Below are 20,469 nucleotides of genomic sequence, written 5' to 3' on the forward strand. Positions count from 1 at the left end.
GCGGTACCTTGAAATGACTCCAAAGCTAGAGCAGTGTCATGAAATGGTCTTAAAATGGAGCATAAATTCCTCTGTTAATACTGGTGGCCAATTGGTGTGAAATTTCATGTAAGTTTAGTTTTAATGCCCTCTGACATTTGTTTTGCAGTTTGGATTTTATTTTTTATTTTTTTAGATTTTTTTCTTCTCTTAATACTCTCATAGAATGTCTTTGAAATTAGATGCTGTGTGAAATTCAATCCCTTTTGTTTTAAAACTCACTGCTTATCCATATATATATATAAATACATTTATTCATGTCTGCATATGGTTTATAAAAATAAATAAATAAATGAGTACAGTCCTGGATGCTAAGTTTTCCCGATTTAACAGCTTATTTAAAACTGAAATTAGATTTCCTTCCATTTCCAGCCATTATCCATGATGTAACTAAGCAACACCACCTTCATGTTATTGATGGGTCTGAGTGCACACAGATCTTGCTGACTGGGACGGGCATTGGTATACTCCCCTGTAACTGGTAAATCCTGGATTACAACAGCAGTGCTTTTTGTTAGGGCTTGTGGACTTGCAGGAGGACTGATGTGGAATTGCTTGGGGGTGTATTCTTCAGTGCAAGGCTCTTCTATCCACAGCCATCCACATGCAGTTCTTATTCTTAAATGGTGTCATGGAAGTTGCTACCTAAAGCCTCACTAGAGGTAATCAAGCTTATGACAGCATGCAGCATACCTCATTTAGACATGTAAAGTCAGGGAAATAATAACAGAGTTGACATTCTCTTCTCTTCTGTCATGCACAAGGAGAATATTTTGTCTCTCCTGCCACTGTTTCATATCATTGCTCTTCATTCTTATCTCTGTCCCTTTTGACAAAATGTTTCCTTTTCTTCCCTGTAATGTCTCTTCCTCAAACACCTGTTTTCAAACCAGCATTTCTGCACCAGCTCTAGCAAAGTCAGAGGGGAAAAATGCAGCCTAACAAAAGTTTGCACATTGAATGAGGCAGAATTAAGGATAACAGCATCTGTGGTTCTCAGACAGCCTCGGCTGAAGCACTGCGTGCTACTGAGGTGAGTGAGTCCTACTGATGAGTCCCATTGATTACTCTGCTCATATGCTCTGCATAACTCTCGTGGGAGTAGAAATACAGGGTGTTTGGATGGAGTCAGGTGGGGTCCAAGAAGGTTTATTATCTTAGCCTCAGTCCTGACACAGTTGGAGCTGGCATCGAGGAGAAGCTGACAGTGGCAGTCCTGGGCAGGGTGTGTGGGTCTGTCTTGGGAAAGCTAGGAAGGTGGGATGGGAGGGAACTGGTGGAGCTACAGAGTGGGAGAGGTGGGGCTTGGCCAGGTGAGTCATGGAGCGATACTTGTTTTCTGAGCTTAACCCACTACCCAGAGCAGACTGTGGGAGGTGTGCTGTGTTAGTGTTAGTAGCTCTGGGATGGGAGGAAACGGTGTTGTATGCAAACTGAAGATGCATTATTGTATTTTGGGGGTTTATTCTGGGGATTTTATGCTCTACCTTCATCTGCCTCAACACAGTGCTTGACAGAGAGATTTTAAAAAAAATAATAATTTTGAAGGCTGTGGAGGGATGTCAATTAAAAGTGGTGTAGAAAAGCAAGGGAACGTCTTTCTGAAAGTGAGGAATTATGATCTGAGGATGATTGACTGAGGCACAAAGGCTTGATATTGCAAGGGTTTGAGTGGAGTTTTTCTCATCCAGTAAGGAGTGCTCAGTTAACTTTAAGTGCTAATCTGTTTGCACTGGAGTCAGTGGTAGCATTCACAGGCTTAAAGCTCAAGCTCATCAGCTGCTTATGCACTGTGGAATGATATCTCAAATTTATCCCCTAGGATCTGCCTTGAAAGAGGGAGGGATGCAGTTTCTCTTTTAAATATCAGTGGGATCCACAGAAGAGGTTGATCTAAGAAAAAACATTCCCAGGATAAGGTCTATCTGTCTAAAACGTCTGACCTGAGTTTTCTAAGATGTATATTCACTAATGCAAAATTCCATGCAGGCTAAATGGATTTCAGTTAATTTTCTGCTATAAAAGCATTTCAATTTTAACAATAGCTGTCACTCCCAATATAATACAGAAATAGTTTAGTAATATAGGCCCTAAAACACCAGTCTGATAAATATTTATATTACTTATTTTAAGTTAAAAGCTTGGTTATGAATTGTTTTCATTCCAGCAGTGTAAACATCCTTCTAGAGTATGCAATGTAATGTTGAGACTGAAGTCACCCACCCTATTTGCCTGGTCTTATTTTATCAGTGCAAAAATATTCTTTAGTGGATGCTGATATAAGTATTTTTTTTACCACCTTCACTGTACAAATACTCTTCTTCTCTATACAGTGCAGAAGGGAAAAATATTGTTAGACATCTATGTCAAATGAATATTTGGTCAGCAAAAGAGTTTCATTTCTTTATTTTTCATGTTACCCTAGTTTAAATTGAAATGTGGATAAATGAACATAAAACACAGTCTTTCTTTGCAAGGGGCATTTTCCTGGTCATAAATGGATCTTGTGCATTTTTTTGTTAATGTTTTATGTTTATTTGATATAGAAAACTCAGCTTTATAAAATAAGAAAGAAAATCTATTTGAGGTGTGTGAAATGAAGTACATGTACAAATAGCCTCAGCTCTGAACTGATGAGCAGTAATAGATAAATAACTGTATAAAGTTTTTGGGCTGGACTCTCAGCCATATTCATGTGGTGAAAGGGAAGGATTTGAATGATGGCAGCAGAATGCAAGCCTCTCCAGCATCATCAAAGTCTGAACTGGCTGTAGAAATTCAAGCAGTCATTTAATAAAAACACCTCTTTTACTATGGAGGCTATAAATTATACAAGCCTGTCAAGTTACAGCTCTGCCTTTGTGCTCAGCACGATTGTAATGTTCTCAGTCCATAATTTAGAAAAGGATTAAAGTTTTCCAATGCTCTGCTGTTTTTACAATGTTTTAGTGATAATAAGATTACCTCAGCCTCCCTCTCTCATGTGAAAATGTCTCTAGAAAGACACACCATATATGAAGGTGGGGTTTTCTCACACACATGCATATATATGAGAGTGAGAAAGTATATGACAGTGGTGTCTGGCACCAAATTCTTACAGAAGGGCTGGTGATGCCTCATTACTACTCATGGATGTTGAAGACCTTCACAAAGCATATGGATATTTTCTGTAGAAGTGCTGATAAGTCCTTAAGGTCATGTTAATAAGGTTTCTGATTATTAAAAACAAAGTTTTAAAGAAAGCTTTGACAAAGCTTGCAAAGACTATAAAGCTTTAGATAACCTATTGTTTGGAAAGCCAGGTTTCCTTACTTATTGGGGCTTTAACAAGAGAGGCCACAGACAGAGAAAAACCTCATGACTGATGTGTGTTAGAAAGCTATGACAAAATGCTTAAATTGGTTTTCTACACAGAGTCACATTGTGTATTGTCAGTGGATGTTCTGGAGGTAGAAGAAAATGATACATGTTCTGCTATAGTTCTGGAAATTCCCTGTTTTCAGCAGAAGGAAGCTCTGATTTCTGTTGTCATTTGCTGCAGCATATCAGGTCTTCGGTGTGCCACTGGGCTTAGTCTCCACACTGCTGCTTCTGCATTTCTGACTGCTGTAATTCTTAAGGTGTGTGGGTATCTCATTTTTGAAAGAAATAGAAAAATATTCCCCTGACAAGTTCTGTTTTTTTAAAAGAAGGCACTGTGAAGCAACACAGAGATTAGGCAGGACTCTTGTAGAGGACAGATTAGACAGCAAAAGTGCTGGGGAGTTAGACAAAGATTCATGAAAGACAAAATTTGTCATATGTTGCTTTGGTATTACTCTGATTATCTCTACTGCATATCAGACATATTTAGGTTATGATTTCCATGCAAAAACTCATGTCAATACCTTTTACTTGACCTGTTTGAGAAAAGGAGAGAAGGCTATGGGATATCAAAGCCCTAGCCCTCACTTACAGCCAGAGACTGCAGCCTGTATTACTCAGGAAAAATAAGGTCACAAAAAGACTCTTTCCATTCTTAAGATTCAGGACCAGGCAGCTCCCCTGGTGGTAGCTATTATTTCAGCTATCCCCTGTATCAATGATTCCAGAAAGCAATTCTATTAGGAAGGCTTAACTGTCACCCATGAACATTTTGTCCATGCCTCTTTTTTCTGTCCACCCTGTAGCTGGGAGAAGAAACTGAACAACTCAACCACCTCTGGTGCCCAAGACCCTCCCTGGGCTAGATGAAAGGCAGTTTCACGCAGTACATTGTAGATAACTGTGATACCACTGAGCTGTTGGCATGTGTTACCCTGCCTTCAGAAACCACAGTTTATTTCTCTGGTGCACAACAGCCAACTCCAGAGCTATGCAGTTACCTGCTCCAGTTGTGCTGCCCTGATGTCTCTTCACATGCTCTTTCTCTGCAAGTGCAGAGAAAAATCTCTCTGCAGTAACACCGAGTTCTGCATTGGACCATGACGCAGTTGAGCAAGGTGGAAAGCCTGCCACCTGGAAAACTCCTTGGGGAGACGCTTCAGGCATTACACATGGGCAAAGCTGGTTTTCATTACTGAAAATGCCAGTGGTGTTTTCTATGAAACAAACAAACAAACAAAAACAGAAAAAGAAAAGGAAAAAAAAAGGAAGCCAGTGTTAACAGAGCTTAGTCTGGTGTTCCTGCTAAAACGGTCTCCCTTAAAGCAGTGGGAGATTTACTGGATCATGAAGACTTTGTGCCAGTAAGTGTGCCAGAATCTGACCCGTTTGGTATATGGCTGAAGCTGGGAAACTGGAGGTAGCTGTAGAGAGACCTGGGAAGGAAATAGGGAGGGACTGCATTAGGCAGAGCAGAAGCAGAAGAAGGCACTTTCTGTGCCAACTCTAGGAAGAACTGTCCTTCTAGATCCCCTTCCAGACTATAAGGCCAGGGCACTGAACTGGCATCTACCTTTCTGCTCTCCGTTGTGCCTCTCTGCATGACTGTATGCGCTGCATCTGAAGCCATAGCTGCAGCCAGATCAGGCAAGCTTGAGGTGTGTTGAGTCAATAGAGTAGCAAGCACATGAACAACAATGTGGGCTACCCCAGCCTGCTAAGGGCAGTTTTTAAGTTGACAGCCTATGGCAAAGCCCACGAAGCCCCATCCTTATATTCACTCCACTATCACTGTAGCTAGCTGCTTCTAATTCCATCAGGACGTGCTGCAGTCATACCTCATCATTTCCATGCAGTGTGACAGCAGAGCCTCAAAACTGAATGGACAAAGTCCTTTGAGATTTCAACTAGCTTTGGAATTAGTCCTGCTGTGAGCAAAGAGTTGGGCTCAGGATGCCCTGAGGTTCCTTGTCACCTGAATTATTCAGCAGCTCTAAGTTGGTGCAGGTTGTTCTAGCTCCTGCAGGGCTGTTTTCTACCCTGTGTCACCACTCCTGGAGCAGGCTGCTCTGGGGTTACTTGGTCAGTTAGAGCTTACAGCTATTGCTGCAGTCTATGCAACTCATGATTCCATATGGAAAAGAAAACCTGCCTTATTTCTCTTTGTTATTCTGGCCCAAAAGCATTTTCCTAAGCCATAAGCTAGGAAAGTATATAAACTACTCAATTTTGTATGCTTCCTTGTCACTCCCCTCCTCCCCTGCTTCCTGTACCCCAAATCTCTTGAAAACTTTGTTCAGTCAGCCTCAGATTTCCTAAAAGAACATTCTACACTGGGATAATATCATGACTGTGAAAGTTCAGGCTGATTATTTTTCGTCTAGAGGGAGAGTCAAAATTGGGCTTATAATGGAGGTCTTGTTTCAAACAACTATGAAAGAATTTAGCATTTATGACGTCAGTGGGGTGGCATGGGTGTGGAGTTGCATGCGAGCAGAGAGAAGCTGGGCTCTTCTCTGCACCAGTGGTTTTGTGAAGGAGTCTTTCACTGATGGAGGTTTATTCAAGCCCACCTAAACACGTGTACATATTTATTTACTAAAGCAAACCAGATTGCAAATAGGACCAAAATCTGCATTTAAACATCCCTACAAGAAACCTCTCTATGACAAATTCTTTCTTCAGCCCTGCTTAAGAAAAAGCCTGGGAGAGTTTATTTTCCTCAGGCTTTACAACTCATTGTTTTCCACAAAAGCACCCCTCTGCTTTTCCAAGAGTAAGGATAATTCTGTGGCTAAAGCACATGACTAGAGCTTGGGGTTTTCTTCCCAGCTGTTTTGCAGACTTCTTGTGTGTCCTTGAGTAAATCTGATTAATCTCTCTGCACATCTGTAAAATGGATGCAATGCCCTTTTTTCACATTCAAAGGAGCTGATACAAGCCTTCTAGTCTTTTGCAAGACAACTGGATAGAAATGGAAAGAAATATGGGCCATTTTGTGTGCAAACACGTGTGCTAATTGAGCATACAGTTGAAAATCATCTACTAAAATGAATTTGATAGAGCAGATCATTAGTTCTGCAGAAGTTTGGATGCAAAAACTGGTTTTAGGAAGCTTATGGGATTTTCTTCCCAGAGTGAAGAGTGTAATGTTTTAATGTTTGAGTATTATTTATTTATTTATTTATTTATAATGAAAATGAGAAAATTCAAAGTTACTTTGTCATATATATTTATTTAAGGGGGAAGTATTTCTTCTCAGCTATCTATTCTCAGCCTGTGCTATGAGAAAAGAAATGCCACGGTGACCCAATGCAGGTACTCAGAGGGCTGGGAAGTGATTCAACAAATGAACATCCAGTCCCATCCCACCATGCTTGCTCAGTAGGCAGATATTCAGGATTTGTTTTATTATCAGGGTCATTGTACAGCCCTGTACCTTACCATCCACTTCTGAACTCTGTTGTGGGGAGAGAGCTATTTCCACCTTCCGGTGATTGTCCATCATGCTCACCATCCTTGTCCCATGAGTACTTCACAAATATTGTCAGAGATACTTTCAGAAAAGTATCTACTACCACGTGCATTTTCTGGCTGAGAGCTGGAATTACAAATTTGTCAGAGGTGTTCCCAAATGTGTAGTGTCCTGCTAAAGGCAAGTCTGGCTTGAATTTGAAGAAAATATGTATGTTAAAAAAGCAATATGGCATGAATGTATTCAACCCTCTGCCCTTTACACAGTATAAGTACAGCAATTCATTATGGGCAAGAGTTTTTAAATGGACTAGCAAACTTCTGTGTCTTGCTTCCAGCTGTTCATAATGTGATACCTTAGAGAGACTAGATTTTCTGTGTGCTGCATGTTCACAGCTGAAACAATTTTTTCTGACAATGGAACTCCTTTTGATTAATTCAAGATTAGGTTCTGAAAATAATATCCAAAATTAGTAGCTGAATTACTTGGAAGTTGAAAATATATTATTAATATTTCTGAAATAATCGTCATGTTCAATTTATATTTTTCCTTCAGATTCATTTCAAATTATTTTTATCAGTTGTTATGTGGTAGAAGGTGTTAGTCAAGAATGGGGGCAGCTTAATCTCATCATGAGATTTAAAAGAAAATGTTTTAAAAAGAATTTTTGAAAATGATAAACCACTTACAAAATTGCAAGTCTTAGAAAAGGTGTTTGCATTTTTGTGATAGTAAATTCCCATTAATTCTGAAAGACTATAATCTGAACCTAACACTTTAAAGCATAAGCGTAAGAAATATTGCTGGAGCCAAAAGTTCATACTACAAGTATTTACAGGAGTGGCTGAAAAACAAGATTTAGAAAGTAGTTCAAGTTATGTTCACATTTTTCAGTTTTCATTCATCTCTTATTATGTTTTTGAGATTTCTCATCAACAGGAGTTGAAGATTTGCTTAAAAAATACCAATGAGTTACTTGTGTCACCACATATATTCAGGAGCTCGACATTTTAACAGAAGAGTAAGTATCATGAAGTCATGATAAAACCCATGTGTTGGCTAAATTACCTTCACTGTAATGTGTAGCTATCTCTATTTCTAATGTTTTAACCTGGTGCTATACACAGACAGTCCTGTTTCTGCTGACAGTAATTAGACTTCTCGTTGTCTTGTGCAAGAGGAAGAAGGGAATGTTTTAGGCATGTTTTTTATGAAAAAATCCCAATGGAGAAAATAATTCCCCATGGGTTAGATACTAGCTCAGAAGATTGTGTCTGTACTTTGAATACACACAGGCGTCTTGTGTGATCTTGAACAAACCTGTGAAGGTGACAGCATAACCCTGTACCTGTGCTCCTTCACAGCACCTTCGGTAAGAGTGCAGGAGATGAAGACCGGTGGAGCTGCACCAGTGGACTGCCTGTGGACTGGTGGCTGGGAGTGGTGGACTGGGGCAGGGTTTGGGAAGAAACCTTTTACTAACCCTTTTGCAGAGTGCACCAGATACCATGGATACAGGGTGCACATGGTTCTGGGTGCAGGTTCACCCATTATCTTCTCTGTCCTCATTTCAGCACTGCAAAACTGAGTGGTGCTGGTATCCGCTTTGAGCTACTACCAGCCTCCTTCAGCTCCGACTGTCCCCGTCTTCCAGTCAGCTGCAGATTACATCACCTTGTTTCTTCTACCCTCCGCAGCTTCTGTTTCTCTATATTCCCAGGTCTTTAAGACAGTGTCCTAACTCCACTGGGGCTGCTCTGAGACTCTCTGGCACTATAGTTGCCAAAGACTTTTGAAATTATCTTATCTGAGCTCCATGATCACAGTGAAAAAGGTGCCCTCTCCAGCACTTCCTGTGTCAAGTCCTCACACCAAGAAGCTGAATGTAATTATGCCTGGAGGAGGGAAAGTAAGTCACCGTGATTAAAAAACACCACGTAATATAGCATCCACCTGTGTGCATTGTTCTGGTGGATAACTCATTGGAGTGGGTAATTTACCCCGAGCCTAAATGTATCTGTTTTCAGATATGACACCGTCTGAGGTCTTGTTAGGTAAGAGCTGTGTGGTCCTTCCATGCAGACACTTAGAAATCTCTGCCTGGGCACATCACCCACATAAAGTAAACAGACTGAAGTCAAACAACTATTTTGCAAGGGTGAGTTCAAGGCACCGTGTTGCTGCATGTGGAGATGAGCTTTCTCGTCATGGAACAGGGGGTCAGAGGTGGACCTTTTTGTCCAGGGAAAGAGAGGACTAGAGCAAAGGGCTGAAGCTGGGCCAGAAAGGCAGGAAAATGTATGTCCCAACACACTTGCAGCTATGCCCTGCCTTCTCCTGCAGTAGCAGTGTCAGCAGCCAGCTTGGCACAAGCTGAGCAGACCTGGTGCTTCTTGTGGTTGGCTGCTCTCTTAGCTGGTGACTTCCTGCTCTGCCTATGGTGATAGCCAGCTCTGATCTCGTTGCATGTTTTGAGGACGATTGCAGACTTTTTCTGAATCATTCTCACCTTTCTAATGTCCTCTGTTTTAACAGGAACACCGCATCCAATGGCAACAGATCTCTCCCTGTTCTCCCTTGTTGTTCTCCCACCTAAATCTCGTTTATGAATTACTTCACCACTTGGGGGTTATGCTTTCCAGACGAAGCCCTGGCAGAAAACCTTCATCTCAATTACACTCATACTTGTGTGCACACTGAGTCACATGCTTACAACATGAGTTGCTCATTGCTTCTGTTTTAAGCCCAGACCTGCAAAGCGTACCACACAAGCTGATCCCTCTGCCTGGTTGGAGCCCCAGAGAGCCAACTTGGGTGCTGTGCCAGTCCTGGGGCTTTTTTTTTTTTTTCCTGGGGAGCAGGATCAGAGAGAGGTTCAGGACAGCATTTAGAGCTTTACTTATTTTCACAGTCAGCAATTGCCAAGCCAATAATCTGTTTGTTTCTTTATCAAGCAGACTAATAAACGTTGCTGCGTTGCTAAATCTGTCTAAAGGGGAGAAATGGCCTTTAGTCTTATTCAATGTCTTATGATTATATCAGCCTGTCTTAACCCAGCCAAGTATATTTACATGAAATAATGGAATGAGTTTTGCAAAGTTCTTTCCCCCTTTTTTTATTGTAAGTGACTGTCTAGCCAAGTTCATTTCCTCTCCTGTCTGAGCTCCTCTCTGAAATATATTATCCCACTTATTAAAAGCCAATAGCACTGTGCTTTGCTTTTCTTCCACCCTCTCAGAAGAAGGGGCATGCAGGGGATGCTTGGATTAAGTGAGTGGGGCACCCCAGAGCTGGGATTCCTTATGAATGAGCTCACATCCTCTCTCTGTATGATAAGAGGAATGCCGTTTGCATCCCAGAGCTGACTGCATAAACATATACACACTGAACAGCCGAGCATTTAGCCTGAGCATAAACTGCAATTTCCAAACAAAGATCTGACTGACAAGGGATCATCTGCCATCCTTCTGTACAGTCAAACCACAGGGACTGCTCAGTAGCAGTCTGGACGGTCCCGGTGAAATCCATCCCTGCTATGAGGGGGAGGGGGAGGAAGGGAGAAGGGGAGGGAAAGATGACAGATCCCTGTTTGCATTCTTCAGAGAGAGCAGCTGCAATTGTCTTACTACAGTATGTCAACATGAAATTATGACAAATCAGGCGGGGATGTAGTAGCAGTTGAAAACAGTAAGGAGGAAGGCAGAGTGGAGGGAAGTTAGGAAGAATGAACTATACCTAAATCTCTGGCAGCCTATGCCATCCTGGTGGAAAATGACTTTGACAGTATAATAGGACTGAAGACTTTAGGTATACCTGGACATGGCTGAAGGACCATATGCAAAGTTTTCAGGTTAGTTTAAATCTGCCTTTAAAATTCTTCTTGTCTTTTTTATTTTTTATTTTTTAGCAAATTCCATAGGAACCTTTCAAAAGTTAATCTGAGAGTACTTGGAAAGGCTAGTCCGTCACCTTTTCCTGTGCATGGGACACAGCTGGGATCACCACAGAGCCAGCTGAAAACTCAGCACTCCCACACAGCCTGTGATGCCAGGCTCTGACCTTGGCACAGGTAAGGAAACTTTGCCTGAACTTTTCCTGGCCTCCCTGGATATCTGTATGCAGTCTCTAAGAAGGAAGAAAAAAAGAAAAGAGATTTCCTACTTTTTTTTTTTTTTTTTTTTTTTGTATTGAAACTGTTATTGTTTGATAGCAAAAGGAGAACTAGCAGGAGAAAGGCTTCAACTTCCTGCTTGCTGCCTCCTTTCTATCTAACAGAAGTCCTTGAAATGGGATGCAATGAATGTTTCCTTTATTAAAAACCGAGCCTTCTCCAGCCCACACAGTTTCACAACACTTGATAGAATGCACATTTTTCCAGTGTCTTTTTTTAACAATGTCCAACAATAAAAAAAAAAGTCAGTAATGGGGCTGTATTCAGCATTAGTGTAATTGGGAGCAGCTCTCTCTGATCTCAATAGGAGGTGCGCTCACTTTCACCAGAACCAGATTTGCTCACTCATGGACACCTCGTGTTTAGGATAGTCACCAATCTCTGCTGAGAGCAGCTTATAAACTTCCCCAGACTTGTGAATCTATTGGTTTAGCACTAGTCTGCAAAATAAAGAAGGGAAAAGGCAGCAAATGCGGGCTTTTAACCTAAAAGCTGGCTTTATTCTCCTCCACCCAGGCTCTGCTACCTCTCTGCCTGCTGCAGCTGGCTGGCACCTCTGAGGAAGCTGCCACGTCACACCTCGCTGGAGTCGGGGAGAGCGTGGTGGGTTTGCTCTGGAGGGTGGAGGGTGCATGAAAATATTTTCTGTGGTTTCAGTTTGCATGTCTGCATGGAAAACTCTAGTGAAATGTAATAGGTATGAAACCAGGAGGGTCCACAGAAATATGTGTGGAGAGATTTCAAGGAAACCAGTGCAAAAACCCCAAAACCTTTTCAGAGGAAGGAATATTCCCAATAAACTTTCAAAATCTGTAATATTTTTTTCTATTAAATTCCATGGGAGTTTTCCATAGGGCTGATTCCAACCTCCCCTCTTTCAGGCTCCAAGGCTTACACTTTAATGAGCTGAAAGAGCTTTGCTCTGTGCTCACTTACATTGCATCTGTCATCAGTGGCATTTCTGTAGCTGCGCTGAGACAGTTCTGTGCTTGCGCCACTGTTCTGAGGTAGTGTGAGGTCCTCGCTCATGGAGGAGTATCTGAGTGAAGGAGATGCCTTTCAACTAATTTAGTCTTTAAAACCTCAAGTAATATGACAAATGTATCCTGCAAGAGCATATCCTTCCTGTTGGGTTTGCTTCCAGACACACAGAGCCCTGATGTAACAGCGTGCACCCATTTTGCCATTCCATCCCTGACACCCACAGCCACCTCTTCCTGGGGATTATAGAACTGATGCCACCAGTGCCATGGATAGAGAGGGAGCCCCATCCTGACCTGCAGCTTGGTGCCAGGGTTCCTCTGGCCCGAGTAGCCAAGTACAGCTGCTCTGTCTGAGGGGGTTGTGTTGGTGCCCTTGAAATCAAAGCAATACCACATTTACCATTAGCTATCCCTTTCTAAAAGTCTCAATGAATCTGATTTCTTTCTTTGAATGTCTTGAATATTGTTCCCATATTGCTCATTCACGGACAAAAACACTGAGATGCCAGGCATTACAAAGCACATGAGACCAAAGGTTAGCATGGAGTCTCCTGACTAGAGATGGGACAGGTCTGCAGGGCTATGAGAGAGTATGGAGCAGGCTCTTGGTGGCACACAGGCACGTGTAGGGCTGGGACTGCCCAGAATTGTTGTGTAGCTCTTCCTGCCTGTTGCATGTGACCTCGTGATGCTAAAGCATTGCACGACATGAGATTTTCCTTCAAGAGAGGGATTTAAGGTGTGATGAGGTGGTGGTGAAGATCAGAACTTGTTTCTCACACATCCTCTCCTTGTGAAATTTTGCTGTGGTTTTCCCACTGGTGGGGAAATTCCCCTACCACTAATATTAGCCTCTCAGCCTTTTTGACAAGTAATAGCAGAAAGCCATAGTTCATGCTCTGTGTCTTTCTGTATGCAATTTTTATTTCTTCCCCAACCAGATAGCTTAATTGTATTTCTTTTTATTCCTCCTTTGTTCATAGTGTCAATTGATACAGACTTCTCAGGCTGTTTTCTTGTGAATCTAGTGTGAATGTAGATTTATTCTTCCTCATGTAGTCTTAAACTTGAAGGCTGCAGTTCCATGCTGTGTTGTGGCTCCTTTGTATTGGTCTCACTGTTTGAAGGGAAGAGTATTGGGGGGGATTTTTAGTAAAATATATCTCCCTGGCCTGGATGAGACACAAACACAAATACTAGGCAGCTCAGCAGAAGGATAGGAAGAGGAGTAAGTTCAGGAGGCAGGCAGGGTGAAATGATCATCTCAAAAGCTCGTCAAAATGATTATCTCAAGAGCTCATCTCAAAACACTCTACTAAGGAGCAGGGTCAGCATTGTCTTCAAAAGTTCAAGACTCCTTAGTTTGACCTAATGTTCTACCTGCTTGGCTGTCACAAACAGTGTTAATACAAAGGTTATTCTATGCATCTCAGCTCCCAAGACTGTTCCTTTATTTTACTCTGAAGATTAGTCTGATGATTTAATGTAAAAATACACAAGGCAAAAGACAAAATCCACACACCCCAGCCACTCTCCCCCCAGCCTCCACCACACTGTGTGCCCTATTTCTCAAACTTTCTTCCTCCATCTGATTTCATTCTAGCCTTGGGAATCTCCAGTCTTTGCTGTGTAGGGCCCAGGATCACAAGAGCAAATCATGGTACTTCTGCTGTAAATTCATTCTGCACGTATGGTAAATCGTTCCAGAGAGCATGCAGGCAGAGAAACAACTACACTGTGGATGTGCAGTAGCTTGTTAAAGGCCAGCACTGTTTTCATCTCCAGGTGAGCCTTCCTTGGCAGTGAACAAGATGAATGGGCAACATGGCCATGAAGACCAGAGACCAGAACAGAAGTCTCAGACAACCTGCAAAGTATGTACTTGAGACAGTCCCATCAAATAGAGTGTACAGACACTCCGGTGTCACCCACTCTTGATGTTTTGGAATTGAAGCACAGGTGCACTAAATGATTTGATCAGATACAGAAAGCCTACCAAGGACACAGAGGTTGCATTTGTTTCAGAAGTCTCTGTCCAGTGCTTTACTGTAAGACCAAAATCTTACAGTACCAATGTTTTTCTCAGAACAGTTTTCCCAGGGTCTCATATTTAGTGCTACTAACTTTTACCGTAAAGAAATTGGTTTAAAGGTAATAATTTTTATTCTGAAAGTTTGATGGCAGCCGAGGGGAAGCCCTGCACATATGTAGGTGAAGGGAAGAAATGAGAATGTCTAACCAGAGGATGAGCAGAATAGGTGTTTCATTTGCAATAGTTTCAGTTTTGCTTAATAATGTTAACTCCCTTTGATGTGAATTTCAGTTGCAAGCAATGAGTGCATCAGTGCCTTTTACTTTCAGTTTGAATCACAAGAAATTTTAATCTGCTTGCAGTCTAACAAGGCACTTACCCACTTCATACCACAGCCTTGTGAGTAAGCTCCTAATATCAAGTGATACCCAATTATTCTCCTCCTTCCCAAATGGGGGTATGGAATATTATTGTCAAAATCCATGCATATTTCTAATGCTTTACTTTTGATGTTTGTAGAATAGCAGAAGTCACAAAATAAATTTGAAATTGGAGAGGTGCATGGTGGATCATAATGCATTTAACACATAATAACAAAAGTAGGGTAAATGTGTGGATATTTCTATGAGGCAGTATTGTATTTACGGCAGCGGTTGATAATTTATGAAAAGGATTTTCCCTTCCTTCCCTATTGGTAGATCTGGTGGAATAAAAATGTGATGATATTGTTAACAATAATGATGATAATGTTGATGATGATAATAATAACAAGCAATTTTTTAAATTAGTCTGCTTGTTGCTAAGCTATTGCCTCCTTGTTAGTGTGTTTTAAAGAAACCTGCAATGAGTAGGACAAGTTACTGGAAAGCTATTGAAAGATTTCAAGGATGCTTTAAACAGGAATTTGTGTTTCTCCCAGAGTTTACAAATCTTTTCCTGTGCTGTACTTTTCAATAAATAAGTCCCACTGGAGCTGTCTGAACAAGCCACACAAGCCAGGCCCATTTATATAAATAAAGCTGTGCAAGGTAGGAGAATACACTTGCAGGTAGGTAGTTCTTTTTCTTGCTCTCTTCTTCAGGATCTTTAATATTACAGACTATCAGATTTGTTTCCTTTTGTTTTGTTTTACCTTGGTGAATTCTGGTGTTGCACCAAAACCTGAAAACTCTGAGCTGTAAGCAGTCAATACTGAATGAGAAAATCTCACGCACTGCTTTCCTTCTGATGGGGCGTGCTCTGGGGCTTGACTTGGTTTCTTACAGTACAGTGCTTTAGTGAGTCACTTGGTGTACCACAGGTTGTCCTGACAGCCACAAGTAAGAGGATCCCAGAAGGTTGAAGCGAGTGACCCATGCTGCTTTCTGGTCAGCAGGAGAGCTCAGAGAAAAACCTCGTTTCCTTCATCTCATTATGAAAGGCCAGTATCAAAAAGAAGGGTGGTCACACAGCAGTCCCCAATCTTCATGTGTATGAGTGGGGATGTGAAGATATTTATCTTCCTAATTACCTGTACATCTTTGGAAAAGTTACTTAATGTCCTTGTGACCTAGTTTCAGCATCTGTGAAATGGAAGAGGAATAAATAGTATCCTTTGTGAGACACACTGTTGGTGAATCACTGTTCCAGTTTTCTTTTCCAGACCTCTCGACCAATCTCTCTCTTCTTGCCCATCCAGTTCTAGAGTTTCCTTCAAGACTTGATGTCCCAATCCTAAAACAATAGTGATTTACAACTCTCCTTTTCCCTCTCCATTATATCCAGAACTCTTGCACAGGTAAAACCCCAACTTAGTCAGGTGGTGAAGAGATAAGCCAGTGAAAGCAAGGTCTTATCTGCTAACAGCACTTAAAACAACCGTTCCGTGGCTGATCAGGAGTTTCCACATGAACAGATAGTAGGCATCTTACCTCTGGCTGCCCCTAGATGCTCACAGCACTTTTATGCCACATTTCCACATGGTGAGATCTCTTCTGGTCACCTGTGGCACCTTCCTGTTCCTGTGAGACATCACAGCAGCACAAGGGGATAATACCAGCATGAATGGGGAAGGGCTGAAAGGAAAATGTTAACTGTACGTGTACAGGATGGAGAAGATGAGTTTCTGATCAAGGCTACTTTTTAATTCTTTCAAAGTTCCAAAAACCTTAATCAGCAGCAACAACAAAATCTGCACTGTTTCCAATTTCTATAGTCTCTGTGATAACCTGATTATTTTATTTTTCTCACTTACAGCTGCTTCTCTGCACCTTCTCTGGAGGAAGCACTGTCACTTGTCTTTTTCTGGACCAGGATTCTGGTGCTTTGTGTCTCCATTTGATCTATACTGAAGAAAATTTACCTAACATGCTGAGGTGGGTCTATCACCTTTGAGAAAAGCAGAAGTGGGTCCTCCTGGTCTTTTTCTTTCCTTCATTCTTCCTAGGAGTCTGTGGCATTGCTTTTAAAAAGAGTAATATAAGTGAAAAAATGTATGTGGAAAGAATGTGCTTCAAAAAGAGAAAAGCAGAAGAGCTTCTCATTTTTCCTGAATAAATGGCAAAAATACCTTGTTTCTTCAAAAGGACACCATTCCAACCAGAAAATCTCACAATCTTTGTGTACTCTGTAGTACAAACACCAAGACATTTGGGAGAAAGTATTTATTTTTATTTATTTTTTTTTCTAGTTCAATAGTGCTACATGATGGAGTTAACTTCATTGAGTTTTGCATGGCCTTCTTTCTAATCATCAGCCCTTTGAGAAATGTGGAGGAGGGGCCAGTCCCTTCTCAGCAGTTATGGGAAATGAAGACCGATTAAATCATAGGCTTTGCCCTGTCAGTAAAAATGTAAAAATGTCAAACATGAAAAAAAGTATTTCCATATTGGGTGATGTGTTTTTTTTATCCTTTTTTTTTTTTTTCTTTTTTTTTTTTTCTCAGCTACAATTGCTCTAGCAGTATAAGAACATAGCACAAGGTTTAGATTAGTCAAGCACATTTTTGCACTATGTATATAATAACAAAAAAACCAGACCTGCCAACCCACCCCCAGGCCTTGAATTTTTGGTAGATTTTCTAGTAAAGTTCCCTTTAGTGTCCTTAGGGGAGTCTTCAAGGGTGGACCAATGAAGACATGCCTCTTGTTCCATTTGCATTTGTACATCTCGAGCTCCATTGCAGTACCCTCTGTCTGAACTTCGTTCTATCAGTGTTCCACTCAGTGTAAGGACAGCCCCTATTACCCCTGCCCTGGAGCAGCTCAGCTCCTCTCTGTCATGGCAGCTTTTCTTGTTGGTGGAACACCACATTAGCAACCTGATCCAACCACCCTCCCTGCCACACAGCCTAAGGAGCCATGCCTCTAGCTGCAGAGGGGACTGATTCTGATCCCCTTAATGCATTACTCATCGACTTTGTTGGTCTCAGATGTCTGAGTAAGACCCTGAACATGGCATGACAATGTCTCTCTCCTATATTTATCCTCCAAAAAATTAGAAGTCAGCTCTTAAATAAATGTTGAGAGAAGCCTGTAGGGCAGTGGAAAACATGGATGATGCACCTCCTGGATGATGCACCTACAGAGTCAGCCCAACCTATAACAGGCTTTTGAGGTTGGTAGTAGAAATTTACCTCTGGAGGGAGTGGTTTCATTGCATTGGCCATAGAAGGTAGATAAAAACCCATTTTGGATGCTTTACTTAGATTTTAGCTGGCTAAAGACAGGAGAGACGAATCTTGCACATATAAAATATATTATATAATATAAAACACATACATTATGTAACACATAATATGTAATATATTACATAATATATGATGTAATATATGCTATGTATTATACATTATATAATATATAATGTGTATGTGTATAATTTATAATATACCATGTATAATGTGTAATATATAATATATCAAATAGGAAATATGAAAGAATTGGAAAATAGGAAATAGAAAGTAGAAAATATATTTATGCAACTTTATAAGCACAAGGATGGCAGATTCTGGAGTGGAAGGAGGGGTGAGAGTGTACTGGGTTGAAGAGGTTTCGACCAGCTAGAAGAGCATTTTCCATATGTCAGACCAGAGGCTGCCAGCTTTGCTAATGCTGAATGATACCTTTCCCCATGATTAGTCCCATTGATTTTATCAGCTCTGCTCACAGAGAGCTAGACCATACCATGATGCTTCAGCCCCAGGAAAGGAGCCACATGCTGCTCAGCTACCGCTGGGACAGACCTGTCTCCTTGCTGCTTTGGGAAGGGAGCAAACCATGACGGGTCTGTAGCTGGCACAGCACATGCTTCCTGCTGCCAGATGCCTTGGGAAAGGAAATGAGGGATCCATCGAGTTCTCCTTCTTCCCACTTGGGCTAAGGAAAGGGCATAGGCGGCAGAGGCTATTATTCTTCTGTGTGTGAGAAGCAAGACACAGGACACGCAATGGCCCCTTACTTCTTGCATTGGCATGCTGGCCATGATCTGGCCCAAAGTGAGGTGCTACTCTGCATGAAAAAGGGGCAGAGCCTGGCTCTCAGTGACCAGAAGGCTTTACATGGCCCAGAGCATGAGGTCAGTACAAGCTCCTTGAAGAAAGGTGTAGCAACAATGCATCCTGTGCATTTACTGGTGAACACAAAAGCCATTGGAGGGAAGGGGGGGGGGGGGAGAGAGCGGGGTTGGGGGAAGGGGGGTGTAGAGAAGCCGAAAAGGAAAAGAAAAAGGCGTGTGTTTATTCTCAGGGCAGAAAGAGTGTATGTGCCATCGAGCACCCACTGAAAGGCAAAGAATTGGTTTGTCACAATGCACCATTCGCTGGGTGTTTCAGATCTACTATGATATTATGGCTGACGGCTCAGAGACCTTATCTTGACTACCAATGTAATCGGTATGGCTGGATGCTTTTGACTGAGTTTTAGGAGCTCCTGGTAATTCTGCTGAATGATTTTGCACGACCTTGTGCAGGCAAAGTCCCCATATAACTCACTGACCTGCCCCTCTGGTTTGCTTGTCATGCAATTTACAATAACTAGCACTGTCCTTGTAACTCTAAGGTAAGAAGTGAAAACCCTTTCTTTTTCCCCTAATTGTTCTACTGGTTTTACAGTTACCAAGCTGTAAAGCACCTCATCACTCTTGTTAATTCTTTCTTCCTTTTGAGCTGCCAGTTAGTAATCAATTATTACCCTTGTCATTCATGCTGCAGCACAGCAGCTGGTCACAAGAAGCCTCTGTTTCATTGGGCTGGAGCCAATCAAGTCCCTCCAGCTGTCCCTTGCTGCTCTGAATCATAATGTACAGTACTTGTTGCTTTACAAGTTCCTTTACCAGACTGTTTTTTTTTTTTTTTTTTTTTTTTTTTTTTTTTTTTAAAAAAAAAAAAGAAAAAAAAAAGAAAAAGAAAACTAAATAAAGTTTTAGCTCCCAGTTCTACCCTCACAGTACATCTGGCTGCTAGATGTTGAAGTAAACTCCCTAATGCTGCATTTTTATGAGGGGTGGGGGGAATACTCTATGTTAACACAACAGATATTTTTGTCATATTTTCCATTTTATGAGGTGACTGCATTGATATAAAGACTGCTGACAGATCAAAGGTTTCACTGGTAAAATGATATGAAAGGCAGAGACATTAGCATCCATCAAGATCCTGTTAGGATTTGCAGAACAGGGGTTCTGGGCCTCCCAAGTAAAACCTAGCAGGAAGGTCTGCGAGCCTGCATAGCAAATGAAAAGAAAACAAGAGAGGGCACACAGAATATTGGAGGAGGTAGTGACCCACAAAATGGTAGCAATTCGAGCTGCAAGGCACTCTGATTGAATTGCAGCGGAGGCAAACACTCTCAGGCTTGCTGTTCTTGTTATGGAGCAATACACAGTTCAGCATCATGCTCTGAGCCATCAGCTAGCCTTTCAGATGACTTCAATTCAGAGGGGGAAACAACGGTATCATCACTTTCCTGGTTGTCTTTGTTCCCAGTTCCCACTGATTGACTAAAGGCTGCTGAGATAAGAAATCTTGCAAAAATACCCAGCCAACATGTCAAATATCAAGGGAGAAGTGGCTGGGTTTGGAGAATCGATACTATCATCCTGTAGCATACGTTCCTCTCTGTCTAATTTAATCAAAAGGAAGAAACAGATTTCACGACTCCGCTACTGATGTGGGTATTTTCATTGGCTTCAGTGGAGCAAATCACAGGAATATAAGTTTGGGAAACATCTTTTCCAGCAACTTCTTTTGCTCTCTGATGTGCCCCAAGCAACCAATTTCATGGGAGTATTAAGTGACAAATTAAAGCATGGTCTAACCCCCACCAATTACATCCTGTTGCTACAAGAATTTTGCCCCTCTTGCACCCCTCTCCCCCCCCCCCCTCCCATTATTTAGGAATCCAGTTAGTGTTAACTATACAACAGCCATCAA

At 41.6% G+C, this 20,469-nt stretch overlaps 1 protein-coding gene across 3 annotated transcripts; it reads left to right on the forward strand.

The window, feature by feature from the left end:
* Positions 1-10,532: 10,532 nt before the first annotated feature.
* On the forward strand, positions 10,533-16,902 carry LOC311431322 (uncharacterized protein). Of its 3 annotated transcripts, XM_084508702.1 has the most exons (6): positions 10,533-10,684; positions 10,785-10,946; positions 11,565-11,651; positions 13,817-13,905; positions 16,299-16,417; positions 16,732-16,902. In XM_084508702.1, the coding sequence occupies exons 4-6, from the start codon at positions 13,843-13,845 to the stop codon at positions 16,862-16,864; spliced, it is 315 nt and encodes a 104-aa protein (XP_084364828.1). In that variant the 5' UTR covers positions 10,533-10,684; positions 10,785-10,946; positions 11,565-11,651; positions 13,817-13,842; the 3' UTR covers positions 16,865-16,902. The 3 variants fall into 3 exon arrangements, with proteins under 3 accessions (XP_084364828.1, XP_084364829.1, XP_084364827.1); XM_084508703.1 differs by lacking the exon at positions 10,785-10,946 and having other exon boundaries at positions 10,533-10,727; XM_084508701.1 differs by lacking the exons at positions 10,785-10,946; positions 11,565-11,651 and having other exon boundaries at positions 10,533-10,727.
* Positions 16,903-20,469: the final 3,567 nt, after the last annotated feature.

The sequence above is a fragment of the Aythya ferina genome, assembly GCF_964211825.1.
Source record: "Aythya ferina genome assembly, chromosome: 1".
Taxonomy (NCBI): domain Eukaryota; kingdom Metazoa; phylum Chordata; class Aves; order Anseriformes; family Anatidae; genus Aythya; species Aythya ferina.